Source organism: Athalia rosae, chromosome 3 (genome assembly GCF_917208135.1).
Source record: "Athalia rosae chromosome 3, iyAthRosa1.1, whole genome shotgun sequence".
Classification (NCBI taxonomy): domain Eukaryota; kingdom Metazoa; phylum Arthropoda; class Insecta; order Hymenoptera; family Athaliidae; genus Athalia; species Athalia rosae.
In genome coordinates, this window is record NC_064028.1 from 23,282,179 (window position 1) to 23,304,390 (window position 22,212).

At 41.4% G+C, this 22,212-nt stretch overlaps 2 protein-coding genes across 8 annotated transcripts in view; one reads left to right on the forward strand and one right to left on the reverse strand.

Annotated features, from left to right (window-relative positions):
- The window catches only part of LOC105686800 (zwei Ig domain protein zig-8-like), a 208,303-nt gene that overhangs the window by 99,117 nt on the left and 86,974 nt on the right, over positions 1-22,212 (reverse strand). The window contains exons 1-4 of one of the 6 annotated variants that reach the window (XM_048653211.1): positions 19,369-19,854; positions 1,809-6,471; positions 1,536-1,687; positions 325-466 (exon numbers count right to left, since the gene is read on the reverse strand). The gene's annotated coding sequence lies outside the window, so the exon portion shown is untranslated. Of the gene's footprint in view, positions 1-324; positions 1,688-1,808; positions 6,472-19,368; positions 19,855-22,212 lie in introns of those variants that run through there. The other 5 variants (XM_048653210.1, XM_048653213.1, XM_048653212.1 and 2 more) reach the window with 5 other exon arrangements.
- On the forward strand, positions 10,521-22,207 carry LOC105686908 (zwei Ig domain protein zig-8-like). Of its 2 annotated transcripts, none has more exons than XM_012402163.3 (6): positions 10,521-11,577; positions 16,589-16,755; positions 20,760-20,970; positions 21,062-21,189; positions 21,758-21,926; positions 22,077-22,207. In XM_012402163.3, exons 1-6 carry the CDS (start codon positions 11,532-11,534, stop codon positions 22,181-22,183), a joined length of 828 nt encoding a protein of 275 aa, XP_012257586.1. In that variant the 5' UTR covers positions 10,521-11,531; the 3' UTR covers positions 22,184-22,207. The 2 variants fall into 2 exon arrangements, with proteins under 2 accessions (XP_012257586.1, XP_048509173.1); XM_048653216.1 differs by having other exon boundaries at positions 21,761-21,926.

The following is a 22,212-nucleotide window of genomic DNA, read 5'->3' on the forward strand; positions in this document are numbered from 1 at the left end:
GTTTGGAATTCAACAGATTTTTCAAATTTCGATGGCGGGTACACATACCGAAATACGTACATACTTACAGACACGGGCTGTGCAGAGCGATGCGAAAGCGTGGGTGACTTTTACTCGCCAGAGGGGAATATATATTTTTGAAATAATGTCGAGGGATGACGCCATGTCGTACAATCGATCAAGTACTGATAACGAAAAGGGGTGAACTTTTATGACAAGCTGTATACGTATATGAAATAACATACAAAGTTGGGGAAGCAAATATTATGCTGAAAAAAAAATTCGGCGAAGAATTTAGGTTTTATCGCAGAAAAATTTACTCACCCTTAGTTGGTCGTCTTTAACAAAAAGCTCGGCTCACTCGGCACAATCAAAGTTGTTCCTTCGGAGCGTTGGGTGGACGACATTCTCTGATTGAAGGTTTCGTCGAATGTTCACGTCGAGTTCGGTTAATGATCGGCGAAGTCTGGAAAAAGTCGAAAATCTCAGGCGTGGCATTCGCCTTTGGATTATGCGTGAGGTTTTATTTTTTTACATTGAACGGAAATCCCGTTCGCAGCGGATACGTACGGTACAGACGAACGCGACGTTTGTACGGTTGGTATTGTTTTATCGTGTTGGAGTTTGCGATGATCAAACAAGAGCTACTCGACTTTGATATCTACGATATTAGTTCGCTTCAAGTTTCGATGGAACACCTCTTTGCCTTTTGGTTTCTCGTTAGAAAGCTAGCGTTGCAAAGAGCATGGGAATGAACGTCTTAGCGAGTACAAACGAAAGTTTTCCAATCACTCCTCAATCTCATCCTACGAGTTTGGTTTGCCCAGACGGAACGTAAAAACGAAACCGTTCAATCGCAATGATCAGTTAGAATTTTATACAACCAACTTTGATCTATCATTCCGCATAGTTTTCGCAGAAATCATGAGAATATTTCAATATTGCTCGAAAACGAGACCTGATTTATTAATTCCATACCGAACCGGTCGTCACGTTGGCAAATATTTCCAACGAATTCAAATGTGGTTGTATCAAATGTCATTTCCTAGAAATTAAAAATAGATGCTCGAATTCCATCGCGGTGATATCCACGCGATCGGTAGTCGTGTCAAAAATAAACACAGAAATGCCCACCGATAACGCGGTACTATAGGTACAGTGAAACAGTATAAATTAGTCCGGTCAAGATTTATAGTCCAACTGGAATGATGTATGCTGCCCAGACGGTGGAAAAACCATCAGTGGCGTCACGATCAAAATGTTCCGTCTACTCTGCATATAGGTGTTTTTCAAACAACGGGTTATCCTATCTGGATACCGAAGGAGAATGAAAAAAAGAAACATCCAGATTGGATTGGTGAAATCTAACGTTACCGAAACAACCGAATATACCGCGTCTATGAAAAAAATCTTTATGGGTATTCGCTGTCGGTGACGTAACGCACGCGGACAGCGAATGGAAGGGATTTGGCTTTGGTCGGAACCGATAATCAAGGTCCGTCTGGCCAGGGATCCCCCGAATATCCGGTGGTCACCTGCCACATTTCCGCAGGTAGCGGTAGACCCATTACCACCCTTTTCCTAGGATAACTCCGTCGGGAATAGTAGTCGGTCCTGGCTTACAATAAGTTTCGACCGTTTTAACCCCGCTGACTTCGAACGGTCGCCCTCGGGCGCAGCGGTGAACCTACGAAAATTAATCAAACTCCTTGTCAAAGATTTTACCAACGAATACTCGCGACCGCGCTCTGGTCCCAGAAATTAGAGACGCCGAAGGCCATCGAGTTAAAATAACGATGAAAATGTACCTTACGTTCTGCGTGGTGAGTAACTTTCCATTTCATGCCATCGCTGGATCACGAGCATCATCTTCGAGTGGAAGTTTCACCTGACCTCCTCGTACGTCATAAAGGAACACTAGGTGAAAGTTGAAACATAAGGATACATTATCCGGAATCCCAGGATACGAAATCTTACAAGTTCCACTTCCGGAGGTAGGTACTTGAGATCGATGAGGGTATAAAAATGGGATATCTGGTAGAACACGTGACTTCCTTGGAATGAGCCGGTGAACTGCACCAGATATACAACTGGTTGAACGGTCCTCAGGGACGGTGTAACAAGGCCAGTTCCATAAAACGATCAATTTAATCGTTCCCTCAGGACCCTAGGCGAGGCACAAGAGCTGCGGACTAGCGTTAGCGGTACGTATGTCGGAGGGAATCTCGGCCATAGCAGCGTCTCGACTCTCCCCTTCAAGAGTCGCTCGCGCGCCACTTTGTTTGAAATATTACCCTGACTAGACGGCACCGAATCTACTTGCCATTTATACCAATAGCCAGATTTTTCTGGATTGATCCTCGATTATTTTACCTGTCAGCCATAGATCGGAGTCCTTTTTACTTCGGTCACGTCAAAACTGATCATCGTCTGAAAGACGACGGGGCTTCTTTTCTCCCTTTCTTCTCTTTTCTCCCAACACCATTTCACAGACTACTTCACGGAAATTTAGAAAACTCAGAAATTAGAGTAACGTTGATTCAACGAATAAAATTTTGTCAGATTACCTTTTCTGCTTTCCCCGTTTCCTCCGTTCCGTTGACAATTGATGACATGTGAATGACGTTGGATGAGAAAAAGATGGAGAAAAAAGTACAAGTGAAATTGGACAATACTTGTTGGCGTGCAAAGTTTGGTTTGCAAAAAAAAAAAAAAAAAAAAAAAAAAAAAAAAGAAAAAAAGGAAGAGAAAAAAGAAAAAGAAAAAAAAAAAAAAAGGGGGAGGCTTCAGTTAGTGGGTTGGTTTGGACAGCGAGAGAAAAAGAGAAAAGCGGAGAGTGAAGGAAAGAAAGAAGGAAAGAAGGGAGAAACTGAGGGTAGGTATAGATCATGTTTAAGCAGGACTTAGTATTCAGGGTTTAAACATTTTTTCCCGCCATTCGTCAGGATAATGTTTTTCTTAGAAACTCGCGTGGCAGTTCCCATTCATCTTGTAGCGAGCTCCTAGCTTCTCCAGCATCGATTTAGACCTTAGACGACGTTGGAACGGTGTAACGATATACATATAAAACATATACCAGCTATATCTACAAGTTTACGTACACATTCACCTGCCCACGACCCTCAACGATCCGAAATAGCATACGCTAATATTTATCCCCGAAAGCTAACACCGCGAATTTACTTTCTCTTTCTTTTTCCTCCTTTTTTTTTTCTCGTGGTTCCTTCTTCCCTTACATCGCACTTTGAGCTCAGGCAACAAGGAGCGCAAGTAACGGTTGTTGTAGATGCAAATAAATTCAACATCTTTCCACCGTATAATTATACATCTGGAGTTTTTTTCGAAAAATATTTATTCATCTTCCAAAATTCGAAACTTACCGATGTATAATTATTCGTTGCACGAATAATTGCGGTTTGTTTCTTCAAGTTGGTTTCTCACGGTTCGTCGATGTATTTCGTACTTAGAGAACAAAATTTCGATCGGAATTCGTTTCCATATTGAAACGAAGAAGAAATTTTGCACCTCAGTGATCTCGTTTACCCTGCTCAAGACTTCTACTTTTGCAAAACGTTTGATATACGAACCTTTACAAAAAAAAACCCTGTTCCCAGATGAATATATTCCCAGGTTACATGCCTTATGAACAATTCAAAGATATTATCACTGACGGTAAATGAAAAATAATTGAATAATGGAACAGAAAGAATCTGATCCCATCTGATCCGTAGGTACGTACAAGACCCTCAAAGGTTATGGATGTAACCAGCCCGAAATGGAACTTCACACGTATAACAGCGAAGCTCTGCCCAACTTGATTCAAGACAGAAACGCGCGTCTCGCATATAAACGAGTGGGCTGAGAAAAAAATGTGAAGAAAAAAATATTGTGAAAAATGGAAAAAGAAAGTTGGGAAAAAAGAGAAGAAAAAAAATTCAGACACACTCGCCGAATATTTGTTACTTGAGATGCGTAACAGAAAATAAAAAAAAAACAAAAAAATGAAAAAAGTGGCGCACATTACACAGTCAACGCGTGTTTTCATGCTTGACGAGGATTCGTTTTTTTTTCTCCTCTTTTCTTTCTCTCTTTCTCTCTGGGGAGAAGATACCGCATAGCGCAGCTGCACGAAGGAACAGACAGGCGTGGACCAGAAGAGGATTCGGTAAAGTATGTGGTTAAAATTTTCGGAATTTCGGGAAAATGTATAATGGCGAAGGTGCGGCCTTTACGTAAGCGAAATAAATGTTTTCTTATATTTTCATCGCGGAGTTGATGATGATAAAACAAAGGAAGAGAAGAAGAAACCAGGTGTTTTCCAGCGGGAAAATTTTCAGAGGGTGGGTTATCAAGACGCTTAGATAGGTTTAAATTCAGGGAAATCCTGTGATCCCGTGAATCCTGGAAAGACGAAGTCGAGTTGCGGTTTGTTTTCATTCCCTTAAAATCTGTTTATCGAACAACCTTGTCTGCCGAGTCAAATCTCGTATCTTTCTTCGACGCGTTTTGGATGAACGCCGGATTTATCCCGACATTTATGCTCGGTGGGCGCGTCCTCCGACGGGAGGTCTTCGGGGTCTTCTAACAAATATTTGCTTTATCTCGAAACGAAATTTGATTCCATGTTTCTCGACTTCCCATCTAATGTCTGCTGTGAAAGCGTGAGAATACCGGAAATAAGCTCAGCTCCTGCCCACTCGTATAATAACCTCCTAAGTGTAGACGCCGCAAGGATCGGAATCCAGAGGGAGAAAGATTCTCTTTTGTAAATATGTGAAATTCGTTCCCTCACTGTCGCGAATGATATGTTTGTGGTATCTAATGGTTCGGGTAAACGGCCCAGTCGCAATAAACAAAACCCCCTTGTTTTATTTTTTCTTTTATCGATTTTTTTCTTTTTATTTTCAACATCGCCTACGTGCCAGGGGTCGCGTTTGCGCCATGTTGGTATACTTTTCACACACGACACAATACACGTACACGTACGTCTCGCATTTTCCGATATCCCTGCTGATAATTATTGAGGGATTTCGACTAGTTCACTAATTACTATTACCGACAAAATTCACACTCAAATAACTTATATTTAATGAGCTGATGAATTTTTGCATTTTTGAAACAAGAGTGAAAATAAAAAAAAAGGAGCTACGTCGATAAATGTTAATCGAGACGGCGTCTGCCTCTCAATCAGATAGATCAAGATTTGTACTTTTTTTTCTCTCTTTTCTTTTTTTTTTTGAGTAACGTGATCAAGATCGTGGGGGTGAATAACGAATTCAACGAACCTCCGCAGATGTCTGGACGCCAAAAGATGGCCAAAGTCTCAAGAGCCTACCTCCTAAACTTTGAAACACCCAACGTGAGGGTCACGTTGACTCCATACGTATAGAACTGTACGACATACACCTCAGAGAGAGTTTTTCACAGTTATTTCTAAGCTTTGAATCTCTCTCGGAATTATACTTTTTCCGAACAAGTTTCAAAGTTTATGTCAAACAGATACTGAAATAAGTACAATAATTACAGAACAAACATACGCTGTAAAAATGAAATTGGTTCATTTTTGATGCCCAATGAAATTCAAACGTAGATAAATATATAGATTACAGAGAAACATAATCTTTTACCTGTTTTCGGCCAGGTATCAGCTGATCCAATTGTGAGCTGGAATTCCCAAGCCATCTGCGATGTTGATCCCAAAAATGCATGGGAAAAATTGAACAATCATTTCATCAAGTTTCCGGGTGTTTATTGAAAGGGGTAAAGATTGTTTGAATTTCGATCGTCCGGAAAAATTTAATAAACTGGTATCCGAACCCAAAAATTTGGCGCCATGAGGACGCATTCCGCGTTCCGAAAATTCTGTACCCACAATCCATTGGATAAACCAACTCTATAGTGATATAGATTCTTCACAACTCCGGTAACTATGATCAACGTCATCCGACCTCAATTGAAAAAAATCACTCAACGGCGACTAAGAGAGCTAGGATTTTTACACGAATAAAAAAATTTGTGCCCTCCGTGTACGAATCGAACACGGAAGAGATTTTTTGTCTCAGCCAAGTAGCATTCACATTTTAAGAAAGACACGAGCACGAATGATAATTATGTCGAAAAGATTACCTGTGCATGATATCGCCAGATTCCACCCCGGACGCCCCAAATGGTTTTCACTTTTTTCTCACTCTCCGTAGTACCTACATTAAACTTATCCGATCTTGAACGACAAAGAAATAGCTGAAGTCTGTTCGCATATTGACCTTAGAAATTGCTTCAGGCACTTGTCAATCCAAGGATCCAATTTCTTTGAAGTTATATCGCGATTTCCTTCTCGTGTAGATATACCTACCATTCTGTTCCGCGTTCAAACCGCTCAATATCAAACATATCCTAACTTCATACAGCGACGCCCCAATATCTCGTCTCATGGCCCTTGGGATGGGGGATCCTTCCTTGCAGTCTCGTAAACTAAAAAACAGAAGAAAAGAAAAGTCAAACAGTGATAACAATAATATTAATAAAAACATGAATCCTCCGATGTAATAACGCTCTCGAGGATCCGAGCGTCGATAGAATTCGATAAATTCGGCTTTTTCTCTCCGCGCGAAAACGAACGGGGCGGAATCGATCGCGGGTGAGGATTGAAATCGAGTCTCACGGTTCAAAGAAGCGTTCGTTTTGCGACGAGTAAAGACTCGAGCTGTGCTACTTACGCTCCGGTTATCAGCTGCGACTGTTCCAATTAACCACAATTTAGCGTGCGAAACAAAAAATAATAATACAACCCCGCTCTTATATTCAGGGAGAACAAATTGCGACCTCTCTCGCCCTCTGCGGCTGCGTATCTACCGCATTGCGCTCTCCACATTGTAAGAGAACGCCTTCGAAGGTCGACACGCGAGAGCTCCAGGCACTCTTTGCTGATGGTTCACTGAACACGGAGCGAAGCGTACACGTCCTGTGTACGTATGTACCTACCATACTTCCACACGTATGCATATGTATGATGCCTGAGAGACGGAAAGTTGTACAGATAGTATCTCTAAACGGGAAGCAGACTCTGGGTTCCGCGAGACTGGGTCATGTTATGTTTATAAAAGCTCCCCTGGGCACCCGACTTCGAGGTGAGGAAACGACCTCAAGATAAGCGGCGGTGGGGGGGCGCCTCAAAATCGGGTAATTGTGGCCCTTAATAAAAATAAGCGATTTCTATTCTACTATTGATTTGAATTTGAATCTCGGTGTCGCGAAGATAGCGGGTTTTTCGGCCTATACGGCTCACGGGTATAACAAGATCCGGGTACCGGTTCCGTGAAAACTTCAGATAACGGAAATTCCGTTCGGTGAGGATACAAAGCTCCGAATTAGAATATCCGTTCATAAGACTCTAAATAATTCCAAGTTTAAAATCCTTCTGGGCTTCGAGGTTCGACTCCCGGTGCAGGGATTGGATTTCGGAGGAACGATGGATGCGATTACCGCGTATCAGGTGTTAATAAATTTGCCGGGAAAACCAACTAACGAGAAATTATCGAATCACGGTGTTAAATGCGCTTGAAAATAAATCCCTTTCGTTCGACACTTGCCTAATCTTTGAAAATTTGCATTTATCCGAGGGATAAATTTTGCAATTAACTCCTAACGAGCGTACGATGTGTAACGAGTTTTTCACGCTATTACCAGGACAAAATATACCACCCCGTAGAGCATTGTAAGTATACTCCGCGCGTACGTATACATATACGTACACCTCCGACACAACGTGTGGGGAACGATTTTGATCCCTCTTAATTAACTTTACTCCGGATTTGTCCGGGTACTTGCCAAGTCACTTAAGTAATTGCCGGTACTTCAGAAATAGCCAAATCTGAGAAAGGGTTAATGATCCCTCGAGCGCGACCTTCGAACTGATACTCGGAAGAAGCCCTTATCAACGAGACGATTTCGGGTGATCGTGAAGAAAAAAAAAAAGTATCGCGAAATTACGGCGGACCGTTAAAAGAAGGAAAAAAAAAAAGAAAAAAAAGAAGACGACGTTCAAACACGTTGATTGATTAAACGAGATCGATGATCGGCGCGCGGCATATTTTTCTCGCATGTCATACACGGTATTCGTACACCGAGATCACAGGAGTCGATCGATTTGTTATAATACGTCTACGACAGAGATGACTCGTTGATAATCAATGATTGACCTTAATTCGTTGGATTTTCAGAGTCTCGTGGCAAAACTGAACCGCCGTGTATCGGCCGATATCGTTGAGCCACTGGGTGGGTGTACGTGATTGATGATGTTTCATCCAACTCGGTATACCCGAGCCAACGGAGTCCCTGTGCCGCAAAGATTGAGGAATGCATAATACATATTTGATCAAGTGAACCTCGCGGTTGTTTTACTTCACTTTCTCTTCGCAATGTCTTTTGGTTTTTTGTAAACAGAAAGCTTTCGATGTATGTGTAAATCAATATTCGCTTCGCGATCGAACAACGAGCTTGTCTTTTGAAAAAAGATTTTTTCTATCACTATACTTGTTGTGGGATCTTGGTAATTTCGAGTTTCTAAGTTCCTAGCGAGTCTCGCCAAGTGTTAAGCCGAGGAAGGTGAGAGGTTGGATGTTGTCAAATCTATCAGGTTGAGTGATGCTCAAAACGAAGGTATACCAACACCCGGTATTCACCAAGCACTTTCCTAGAAATCCATCTTCGTTATATGTGTTTGTAACACCCTCGTAAAACGGAAATTGAATTAAAGGACAAACTGCAGGAAACCGTACAACAATCAAGTAGTATGCAACTTGTTAAGTTAATGACGTGAGTCTCGACGAAGGCCGTTGCTGTATACGGTAATCTTCGAAACCACTCCTTCGCCTGACCTCGTCATCCTGACAAAAACTTCTAAGGGAAACGAATGGGAAGGAATGAAATTTTTTACCGAACTCAAAGCAGCGGTTGTGTGAGGAAAATGAAAGAAAGAAAGAAAGAAAGAGCAAAAACAGATGAAAATCAGAGACTGCCGGATGTATAGCATTCCTCGACTAAGAGCGTCGAATGAGTTGTTGTATGTATTTTGTCGAAAGACATCCGACGAGGAGGCTATGTAAAGCTAATAAATAAGCATTACATTCAGCCAAAGGTTTGCGTAGCAATTGTCAACGTCTGAATGAATTGAATGGACGTAAGGTGTCGGTGAGGTTCGAATGGCGACGACCCTTATTTCCGACTCAAAGAAGGAAGAGCTGTTTTCTTGCTTCCTACAACCGCTCGGCGCGACAGCTTTCCAAAAGGCCTTAGACGCCGTCTTCGCGCCTTCGATGTGTTTTTCTTTACTGATTGATTAGCCCACCACGTCCTACATGCCTATACATGTATACACCCACACACGTATATACCTCAAGAGATGTTTTTCCCGCTGTAAGATTAAATATCCCGCTCTCATAAGTCATTTATTTTCAAACGTGAATTCAACCGAAAATTTTCTTCTATTTTCTTTCTTTCTTTTCTCACATTTTTTCTCCGCGTCAAGAGCATCCCGTTGCCGTTTTAACGCGTGAAGAATGAAATTAAAAAAAAGGCACACGCGCTGCTGTAACCCTATAAAAACAATATCGATTCGACGACGACGTTTTTTGAGAAGCTATACATATTCGTTACTCGCAATATTCTTGATAATATGAGCAGACGTATTTCACCACAGCTTTATCGGGTATATTATATGCGTGAATATGGGAGTACAGGGTTTACAGGTAAGACTGAAATCAGGTTGTTTGTTTAAGCGTGTTTCATATACTAACATGCTACGTTCAACGCTTGATCAAATACGACTCGAGGCGGGAGCTGGTGCGCGAGATACTGTGGGTTATGACCTTACATGCGTGCTTAACTGAAATTAACGTGGAACCCATAATTCCAAAATCAACCTGATTACATCCGCACAAAGTTAACCGAAAGTACACCGACGAGGTTGTATTGTTGAGACCCTTTGCGAAGTAAGTTGGTAACGTTCGGCAATTCCAATTTTTATGTTTCCCGCTTTGCGATTTTTTTTTTTTTTCAATGTCAAATGACAATCCCGGGAGATTCGTGCTCTGTACGTCGTTGCTCACAGGTGAGGGCAGGCACGTCATGATTCTATTTCGTTTTTTCTCTCTCAACGCACTTTGAGATAAAATCAGCTCGGAAGCATGATAAAATACTTTGAAAATTGTTTTGGGGATCCGACAATTATTGAAGAAGAGATATGGAAACGAGGAATAAGCTGCTCTTTGAGAAAAATTTCTAACAATAAGACGAGGACGCTATTCGGTATAATATCGAAGGCGCCGGAAGTGGAATTTCGGCTTTTACATCGCGGGGGCGCGAAGGGGTGCGAAGTACAGGTACACGCACACACGAGTATTCCGGGGTGGTATCCGCTTGGTGTGCGTAAGTTGTGCACGTTCAGGGGTAGATACGACCGACACAAACACGGGGAAATCGCGCTCGAAGCGACTGCGTGGTCCGCGAGGGAGTGGCGCTCGCGCAATGTAGTCCCTCGGCTATCTTTGAGGCGGGAGCATCTCCGTTCGAAACACTCTGCGAGCTCGTTTTGATACTCGTGGAGTTCCGAAAGCGCTTAAAACATCGCAATTAGTCGTCAACCGGTTCGCTGTACAACTTATGGAACAAATTAATAGAGTGGAAATCGGCCACCCCCCTTCGACCGACGAATATCACCGATTGAATTAACGGTGTACGTTTACGGAGGGGTCACTCGCTCATTCGACGAAATTAATGACGATGTAAAAGACCGGCTGAAAGTTCACAATTAAGAAGCGACGATAAAGTGTGACGTAATAATTGATTTTTTCCTCATCGATCGACGACAGCTGTTCTCACTCGTCTGCATAGTTTATGCAAAATGAGCCCCGGGTGAAAACAACGAGGATACGTACGATTTATTAGCGGCTATTTGTGACGGGGTGGTGATGGGTCAGTGTCCACAGTGAGAATTGGGGTGACGAGTATTGTGACGAAAGTTTGAAAAGTCCATTTTCTTCTTTTTTTTTTCTCTCTTTCTAACGATAAGTGAACTACGGTGTGATTCGAAAGTAATTTTATCGGAGTCAGGCCATCGCGAAGGATCGCGAGATAACTTAATCGTGTTGTTGATTTTCTTCCTCTTTTTGTTCCCCGTTAGGATAATGAAATGTTTGAAACTGTGTAATTAACTTCGCTATCGGTTATGCCGAAAAAGTGTGCTAGTTCGGCGATGATTGATTAGTTCTGACGAACGAAATAAAAATGTGTTTCACTAACCCGTGTGCCGGAGATTAAAGGGCGCTGAATGTATACGAGGGTGTGCAAGGATCGTCCGTTAAAATAATCGTGTTGGATTCAACATGTGCCGGAAAAATTTCGTCGGATATACCGCAGTTGAAGAAAGTCAAATTAACAAAGTTCTTTTAAAAGATGTTTAACGCGTCAGTGACGATATGTGATAATTACGTAATGATAAAAATATTCTTAATAAATTTCTAGCCGCTTTAGCTATGTCAACTTCTCTCCTTACGCTCATCTTTTTTATCGTTTCTTTTGGTAAGTCAAATTCGCAACCATCGAATGTTGGGGATAAACGAATACCTCACAGATACGTTAAATTTTAAGATCGGAAATTACGACCGAGCACATCGTTGCGACCAAAGGGATGAATCTCATGCGGGCTCGTCGATTGACTCGACGTTCACGGAGACACGTTCGAGCTACGATATTAACGTTTAAAATCCGTTTATATGATACCCGCTCACTTTCCGAGCAGCTATATTTGCGATACTATATCAGTTTACATTTCCCATTTGCCGAAGCGTGCAGTGCACTTTGGCTTTTTCACGTTTCTGATTCTCTCTTCTTTTTAGCTCGTAATTCTCTGCGATATTTTCAATTTTCCAAACGGCGTCGGTTCGATCCACGGCTCTCGATGGGATTTGGGCTATCGATACTTACGATTTGCTACAGTCTTTACACAAACGGTCGGCAAAAAAAGCTCCAGATTTTTATGATCGGATCAATTTTATAAACCCCTGTTAATAAAACACGAAAATTATCAGGGATTTCGATGAATAATGAAATATAGCTTTTTCCGACGGAAACTGTGCGGATACCTACGCGGTAATTGGTCGGGCTACGCCATCGAGCATTGAAGGGAGGAAAGGATCCGACTCAAACTTTATTGACAGAAGAAACAAACAAAAAAAAAGTAAAAAGTTGAAACAAATCGAATAAAAGAAGAATAAAAACGTTCGAGAGTTGTTCGAGTTGATCCGCGTTTCCAAGGTCCACGGGATATATCGCTCGGTTCCGCTTTATCAGCGAAAAATGCCGAACTTCGGAAGTGCGGGCGCTTATTTTTCATTCATTCGGTGAAAGAAAAAAAATAACACCAAAAAAAAGTAATACATATAACAATCATCGGCAAAATGTTATTTACGAAGTATAAAATTTTTGTTAGTACCTGGTAAACATACAGAAATTGATATGGCAGTTGATTCAGAAAGACATAAATCAAGTCGTCTTACATGGGACGACAGGATTATAATTGTAGAAGAAAAAAAAAAAGAAATTATTCGAACCCTTCCTGAGGATTGTGATTGATTGGATTCGAGGTTTGAATAATCGGTGGAATTTTTCAAGCTTATCGATCGCCTGAAGGAGGATATAAATTAATGAGTATATTTATTCGTTTATGAGTTACCTTCTGCGACAGAACTCGACCCATAAATATATAACCGGGCAATCGGATTGGTTTTCGATTTGTAAAAGCACATTAATTTCCGATGATAATAAAGAATTGAAGAAAATGAACAAAAAAGAAAAGGAATTCTAATGGGATTCTTCGTAATTTACAACCCTTTTAAATGGTTAAATCATATTCTAAAAGTGGAACGGAACACAATTTTTTTTATTTTTTTCTTTCAATTTTTTTCTTCATTTTCTTCGTCTCTTCTTTTTCCGTTTTCATGCCGGGGGGAACGTGTACATATAATAATTCACACATACGCGGCTTGCATAAAATATATTCTAACAAATCATCTGCAATTTTAATGAACCAGAGGGGTCCGCTCTTCCCCAGCGTTATATTATAAAAAATAATGTAATTTTTACGAAATTTTATCCCCTCGTTTTTCTCACCGGGCAGATATAATTCGTATGAATTTCGACTAACACACGTCATTTCATTAGGGTTAGTCCACCCCGGGGGGATATCGTGTGTATTGAAATTAGAATTCATTGAGCCTATTGATTGGGGTGTCACGTGAATTATACGTCCATTTCAAGTCGAGTTCGAAACAACCTCTGATGCTCATTATTTCGAATAATTTCGCCCTTAATGGAGCCATTAAAATAACATTAATTGATACTATTTTATTTTTTTCTTACCCATTTTCTATGATTCAATTTCTTGTTCCACCGAAGACTTGAGAACTTTATTCATTAGAATTATACGTTGGATCTTTCGTCTAATGTACTTGTAAAACTTTGCGAACACGTTCCTGAATTGCTGTAATCTACGAATTTTGGAATTAAGTTTTGCCGGTCTGTAGGTCGAACTTGTGTATAATTTCCGTAGTTTTAAGTAGCATTTGTATTATAGTATGTATCTTCGTAAAAATTTTCAGTCGAGTAAAAAATATGTTTCGAATATAGCCGTGACTATTTTTGGAAAAATTTATTTTGCAAAACTTTAACAGTCTTTCAGGAATTCTATTTGACTTCCAATTTTCATTATGATCCCTCGATCCTTGAGGGACCACCAAAATATGGCTTTCGGCATTTCCTATTCGACCTTCTACACGCCTGTGTGGAATGTAAATTGTAGGTATAACCACCTGCCCTAGCAATTCTCAATTAAACTAAATGTCCCTTACAAGCTTGCACGTGAGAAGTTAAATTTCACCTCCACCATTAAGACAAGAATTTCAACGATATTGTTATAAATGAGACGTCGCAGGTGTTTTAACCCATGTAACATTCTTATCATTTACATATGAATATCACGCGGAAGTTTCTTCTTCATTTTATACCGCCTGTGTACCACCGTTTGCAGGGATATGAGAGCGTACTTTTGTAACTCTTTGAATATTTCATCGTTCCGGTCGATCAAGAGCAGCCAACAGAATCTGATCGATAAACAGTGCATCCCACTCTCGCCTATCCAACTCTTTTCTCGGTTGCATTCCAACTCGAAAATCGAAAAGCACGTCGCAAACGACATTGAAAAAGTCGAAGGTCAATTCGCCAGGCAATAATTATTAGCGGTGTTAAAAATAATAGAATAAATGGCGGGATTGTTCTTCTTGATTTTTATGATGAAATTTTTTAGAAGCTAAAACAAATTTCGATTATTTTTACCGTAGTAAAAGTTCTATCGGTTTTGTTTGATGTACGAAGATCTTTTGACGCCTCTGATTCGGTTCATTCTCCAGAAATGCGCAGTAAGATAGTTACGAGATTTTGAAGAACGGTTTATAAGCATCTAGTTTCAATGATCGTAAACTCCGACTATGAATACACTCCATCAGTGAACGAATAGAAGGAGCGAGGAAAGAACCGTTTCTATCTTCTTTTGTAGTTCAAGCGAAACACAGTGAAGTACTTTGCTCTAGTTCCATTGGTTGGAATCAGATATTTCATTTCCTCGTACAATAACAAAGTCTAGTAGGATTCTCGAGTGTGAATAACTCAGCTTGATTAGATCGGAGTATTTCAACGAACTATATATCACGTGCACCCGCGCTTCGACGAGCTTTTTCACCCCGAGTGCTATCGACGGATAACGATCTTCGCTAAGGTCGGTAAGTCAGAGTCGATCGGAAAAGCGAAAAAAGGAACAGCGCGATCGTCACCGCTCGCCCCGGTTATATCGTATAACATAACTATGAACACACCGCGTATACAAATGTCGCAGAACAACCAGCTTGTTACCCAACTTAACGCTACGGTCGAGCAACCCTCGTCTGGTCCGACTTCATATATCTGCACCCCCTACCAAAATTCAACTTCCCAAGTATTACATGGCAATGTTACTACCGGGTCTATTGTGTCCGACAGCTCGTATAATTCTGGAAGGAATACATTGTACCAAGAATATGGTACGGGTATAGGTATACATATACCTGTTACGTACATACGTAGTACGTACCCTTATAGCCACCGTGCAGAAGCGTGTATAGCCTCCGAAAATTAATGGCCTACCAATTTACAAGGAAGACTCGAACTTTCGAAAGGCGGAGGGGAGCGCGCAGCTACCTCGTTGAGAACAATAATTGATCGTGTTATATTACCGATGATGAATTGTATCGTACCAATCGAGAACGGAATCGAATAAAAGCCGAACGAAAATCCCGATGAAATATTTTTCAAGTATATTTACATCCCTCTCCGGGGATGAAAATTTTTTCGGTAAACACTTCGGCAAAGAAAATATAATAACTATTACGATGTGTATGCGAATAATCGAACAACGGAAATTTTTCTCTCGTAATATTGCACTCGCGGGGCACTATACAATCTAAACAGAGGGGCTGAATGTATACTTTTCGGAAGAAGAAAAAAGAGAACCACCATTGTGATGCGAAGAAAAAAAAAATCAAATAAAATTGCGAGGACCATAATTCTCGTATTAATCAAAATACCGCGACAACGTGAACGACGATAATTATGTAACAACAATTTCACCACGAATGAAAAGTAAGCAAATTATACCGAGTCCATGGCGGAAAATCAAATTAAGAAAATTTATTAGAAAAATAAGAGAAGAAAAAAATATGGAGTTTATTCTGTACGATTTAAAAAATTGAACGTCTTTCGAAATTCCAAATTTTCACAAAGAACAATTACGTTCATCAAAATTTCGGTAATTCTGCAAACGAATTTTCACTCTTAGATCTCTCTCTCTCATCTCCGTGCCCCACGCGATATCCCGCTCTGAATGAGAAAAAAAAATATATACACGAAATATAAAGAGAACAAAAAATTTGCCGAAGGGGAGTGTCAGCAGCTGGTTGAGTCGAGCCAAAATCCTCCGCACCCGCCCACCTCCCTGATATATATATTACGTTGGATACGTCGCCAATAACCCGTGACGGATCTGAAAAGCCCTGGGCGTTGTCGCGGGGCTGAAACAATTTTAATCCGCTCAAAAATCGGCAGACATTTTAGGGGTCACGTTTTTGTTCAGTTCATCCACTTGATCCCATACACGGGTCGATGAGGTCGTGGTGTGACGGTGTGAAATACCGTAAAGCTCACCCCTCCCCTCCCACCGCGTCACCAACCCTCACTCTCGCCGGCGCCCTCCGTTTTCTTCAACCGATCTGATTACAATTTTAGCGGATAAATAGCCGTCGTAATGAATACGTGGATATTAAAAACGTAGGGCTGTTTCGATTTTATACTCCGCTCATCGTGAATGCAGATGATGATAATAATTCGTAGAACTTTGTGGATTTTACTTTATGATACTTATGCTTCTGTATTCAAATCACTCTATCTCGTGATATTGATCTTTTTCTTTTGACCGATCGAGCGCAATATGCTTTTCTAATTACAGGTGGTAACGTGATCGGCTTACGAAACTTTCGGACAGACTTTCTCGAGGAGTGGCCAACGCCTGGCACAGGTCCTTATTTCGACACATCTATGCCTTCGAACTTTACCGGCCTCGTAGGAAAAACCGTTCATCTAGTCTGCAAGGTCAAAAATTTGGGAAATCGGACGGTAAGAAATATGCGCAGTTTATGAATGTCGACGAATTTTAGTTTTTTGAATTTGTCAATGATCGATCTCGGAAGGAATGTAATCACATTGCGTCGCTCGTCGGAGGGGAAAAGGGTCGTAAAAAATTACGGGAATCGGAACTAACAAAAGATCGAATTGTCGCATTAATGTTCCCCCTTAATTTACCAACTTCGGTCCACGAGGGACGAGGATGGACTTTTATTGGTGGTCAGGGACCCGGCAGTCCCCTAGAATAAGAAGCACATGTTTCAATCTGACCACAGTAATTACGTCGAGAAAGGAGGAAAACAGTAATTATAAGAGTCCCAAACAACTTCTACTTTTTCCTCCATATATCGTTGAACAATATTTGATAAAATGTTAACTAGATCAAGTTTTTCATGAAAGACCAGAAACTTCTTTATTCCCTTTTTTTTTTTTAACGAACATGAGGGGAAAAAAGACGAAAGCCCGTAATAATGGAAAAACAGAAGCTCGCCATTTCTTTCCAAGTCGGATATGTTATGCTCGTACCTTCGCTGAAAATAAAGTCCGGGTATAAATTTTCGTGATGAAAAAACCTGTGACGACAACTCTACCGTAAAATATGTGTGCAAGCCTCTACACCGTTGCGTGTCTCTGCAGAAACATTTAAACACCTGTGACTCTCGTTTTTGGTGTTTTTTTTTTTTCCCCCTCTTTTTTATTTCTTTGCGGAATATGCGCTCCGCGACTTTTCAATGTCATATTTTTTCGCCATTCCGTACGCCGTTCTTTGAAATTTATCCGGGGATGATCGGCGAGTAGACGCGAATTTGTGGGGTATATATAAGTTTCCGGCGCAATTTGGACCGATGGGAAAATTTGTTGATCCGAATTTCTGGGTACGACGAGCGGACGCAACCCATATTTGCGGCGTTGATGACAACAATGAACGTTCGCGGTCTACCGATCGTTGCAATTTACCAAAATATATTAAAATCCATACCTATCACGCTTCGCTGATTATTTCGCGATCATTCATGCGTGGAAAAATGGAAAAAGGGATGATAGAATGATAAAGGAAAAATCGATACGAGCGCGCTCGCAGTACCTGCGCGCGCGATAATTTCGACGGATATAAATTTCGTTCGATTTTGAATTGTATTTGTAATAATTTACCAACGATTGTTCAATATTTTCAAAAATTGCGGTCAAATTGTGTCGTTTATAGTGAGGTGAAAAAAAGGAAGAAAAAATTCTTTCCCAGCTGCACATTTCTTCACCCTCATTTTACGGCTGGTATGTACTTTAAAGTATCGCATTCTTCGCGATACAGGTAAAGCTGGACGTGAAACTTCTGCAGTATTATTCGAACCATGAATCTGGGTCGAGGCCGAATTAGGAAAAAAAAAAATTTCCTTCTATTTTTGACTAACATTTACGGTGCATTGTGTTTCTTCGATTTTCGGCTGATACAATGGAATCGAGTTCCGTACGTGCGGGTGATTTTTCTTTTTTATCAACGCTGATTCGATTTTGTATCTTTGATATCGACGGAGCTGATGAATTTCAATTAATATTCATCGCCTCGAATTATAAATTACTGAAAAACTCTCCCGTTCAATTTAAAATACGTTTCGCGCGAATCAAAATCGCAGGAAGTGGTGCACCTACTGCGATGCATTCTAAAAGTTTCTCATACCGACCTGCGGGCCGCTGCAGAAAAACAAAAGCATTCAACTCGCTCCTGCGGTCAGCGCTTTAATGCTCTAACCGTTAATGCAGTTTTCAGAGTATTTTACCACGCGTGAATGCGTGCGGTTTTAGCACTTAAAAAACTAATATTGCAAGGCGCCTTGACAGCGCTATAGAAATAATTTTACGAGCTTCATAGTTAACCGCGGTAAATGCCGAGCTCCGCGCTTTCGAAGATACAATTTGCACTCGTTCTTCTAACAAAATGTTAGCAAAGTACTTCGTTTTAACTGTGTTATAGTTTCGAAACTTGCTCGATGGTCGCTTGCTTTTTTTTTTCTTCATCTTTTTCTCTTGGCACGAAATGCAGTTTCGGTCGTACACCCAACAGCTGCGGAGCCGTGGAATATGCGCCCCGGCATTCATTCATTTTTTATCTTGAAAATCGCGCAAACTCCACCGACGCACTTGGTTTACATTTTTTCGATCACTCGAAATCGAGACGCGTCTCTGCGAATTACCCATAAATTCGGATACCCCGTTAGCGCAACTTGACATCGAACTTTAGCAAAGTCGTAAGCTACGGTCGACGACATTGGAACACCTACCCCTTCTACCACCAATTGAAACGCATTGTCGGAAATCGGACGGAATAATTCTTGCCCAACCGGTCGCATGATCAAAGGGGATTTTCGTACGAGTCGAATTAGCACCGCAGTCATTATCGTCTGGATTAAGTCCCAAGTGAAACCGGACTAGACGTATACTATACAGCTGTACATACATACAATACGTAGGATTTGGTATTGATCAATCGGAATACACGAGGCCATTGAGATATCGAGGAACTTGGTCTCGATGCAATATAATTTAATCACGAGCCAGTTGAACAGACAAAATACTAGAGTATCCGTACGTAATTAAAAATACACTCACCAGTGGTTGAATCGATCCGGTAAGGTCAGTGGGGGAAGTGCGACGTTTATTCACAAACTACGTATCGCGTCGTAACACGTTTAGCGATAGACGATATCAACCATCTCCGAACTAACCAGATCACCGGACGAAACTGTACTGAGGAAACGTCGTAGATGCGTAATTCCGAAAATGTCCCTACCGAGCGAACGCTTCGTCGAAACTACGAAAGCGCCGTTCGAATAATACGACTTATGATCGTAATGTAAATAGAAGAAAAGGGGAAGGGGAAAGCATACTTCAATTTCAAATCTCGTCACTAATTTCACCGCTCACCTCTTAATGCCCATCCCGAAAATATAAAAGTTGCATGGGGTTGCACAGGATGACTTTATGATATAGGATACGAGAATAGAATTCTCGAACTTGACAAGTCGTATCGACGATAAAGTTGACGATATTTTTATTTTTCGAGGACGACACTCGAAGCGGAGGTACGCTAGGCGATGGTGGTTGTTAAAATTTAGGAGTTTACATTATTAAATGTACTCTTCCCGGTCCTATATAGCCTCTTGGGATGGCGGGAGTGAAGGTAAAAAGGAGACGGAGTTTTCGGGAGTTAAGATTAAATCGTGGAAAATCGCTTAAACTCGTTAGGGACAGCTGATCTCCGCGGCAGCCCCCATTTACGTTAAGCCTCTTTTCTGGTAATACCATAAAGTGCGATAATGTAAGAACCGTCGGTGCAATTACGGAAGGTGCTGCCCGATAATTTCTCACTGTCTATTTGAAATTGCAACGGATTCCGGATAAGCCTTACATCGGGGTTTCCCCATCCGAAAGCCAACTTCGAGTGTCTAATTTGGTAATTGTTCTCTAAGTAATAAATTTTACCTCAACATTCACAGCTCTCACCTTATAGGTATATACACGTGATCCGACGGTGAGATTCGTCTATCCGATTGTCACCCACGGGGTAGGGATATCCCAAGTCATTTTATGAAATGACTAGAATTTAATTGGACCGCCGAAATCTACTTAATTACTTTCTCGATTACATATAATGTATACATACTCGGTGATTCGCTTATAATTACCGCTCTTGTCAACCGGAGCATGGTATAATTAAACCCGACAACACCCATCGATGAATTAACGACCCCTTCATTAGGACATCTTTGTTTCGTCGGGATGAATCTATGCGACACGTTGACGTACCGAATTTCATGGACACCGTATGTGCGTCACATTGAAATAGAGGAAAAAAAATTAAGAAGTAGACGATATATTTCCAAACGTACATCTCGTGAGCCTCTTTGGAGAACTTTTTATAAAATTCAAATTTTGCTGAGTTTTTTGAGGATCGACGTGACTATAAAATTATTACTCAATGATTATCTGGTTGCATTCAGGTGTCATGGGTTCGACATAGGGACATTCACTTGCTGACCGTCGGCCGTTACACTTACACAAGCGATCAAAGGTTCGAAGCACTCCATTCCCCGCATTCTGAGGAGTGGACTCTCAGAATTCGATATCCTCAACGTAAGGATTCCGGTATTTACGAGTGTCAGATATCCACCACGCCACCCATAGGTCATCCGGTTCAATTGACCATCGTCGGTGAGTTCGAGTTCTCTATTCGATTCGGGAACGAATTCGAGAGAAATGCCGTTCGCCACGTGGTGCCCAAATTTTGATTCACATGTTTCAGAACCGATAACGGAAATCGTCGGATCGCCGGACCTATTCGTCAACAAGGGTAGCACCATCAACCTGACTTGTCTCGTCCGTTTCGCTCCGGAACCACCTCCGATGATGATTTGGAGTCACAATAGAGTGGTGAGTGTTTAAAAGGGTGTCCTCGGACTTAAAAGAAACACTTGGACAACGTGATTACGGCTCGGAGGGTCCTTTAATCAGTACGAATATTCGTTATGCCTCCTCCTCCTCCTCTCCCTGCCACGTGATTCCAAATTCCGACCACACAGCTGTCCTCGTTCCGGGTGTGTGATCCGAAGATGAAAGGAGAAAGAAAAAAAGGAAAAAAAAGGGGCTCAGGAAAGAGCTTCCAGCGTACTTCTCTCTTGGGCTTGAAAATAAAAAAAAAAACAAAAAAAAAAAAGAAAGAAAGAAATAAAAAAAAAGAGGGAGGGTTATTTTTTTGGCGATAGAGTATAGAGTAACGTTTTCCCCGCCTCGAGGCTGGCTGGAAAACACCAAAAGCTTCTAATAATTCACGTTAGGGCTCCAGTGCCTGTATCAGAGATTTCGCGGAAAAAGGGGGATGGGCTTCACGTTAGAGAAAAGATATACGTTGGTAAGTTGCCCAAATTGTCCATTCCCTCGACCCCGTTTTTATTATCTCTTCCCAGCTCCTTTCTTAAGGCGTATTCTTTTTTATGTCCAGGAGATTAATTTCGACTCTCCGCGAGGCGGTGTCAGCCTCGTGACCGAGAAGGGCCCCGTCACGTCTAGTCGATTAATGATCCAAAAGGCGGTGGCGACCGACTCTGGGATTTACACTTGCGGACCGAGCAACGCGAACCCGAACAGCATACGAGTTCACGTTGTCAATGGTACGTGTATCGATGATATTCCGTTCGAATGGAGCGAGTGAAAACGGTCGAAATCGTTGAAACTACCGACGGTAGTTTACTCGATCGCGTGACCGTCCGGTGGTTCGGGGTTTGCGCATTCCTAGAAAAGTTGTTACCATTTTGTTGCAGAGGAACATCCCGCAGCTATGCATCACGGAGGGGTTAGCCGGACGTTTGCTAACGCGCTTATCGTTTTTTTAGCAATTTCAACGAGCGCCAAAGTTACGTTTTTATGAATCAATTTTCATCCGATTACAACATAAAA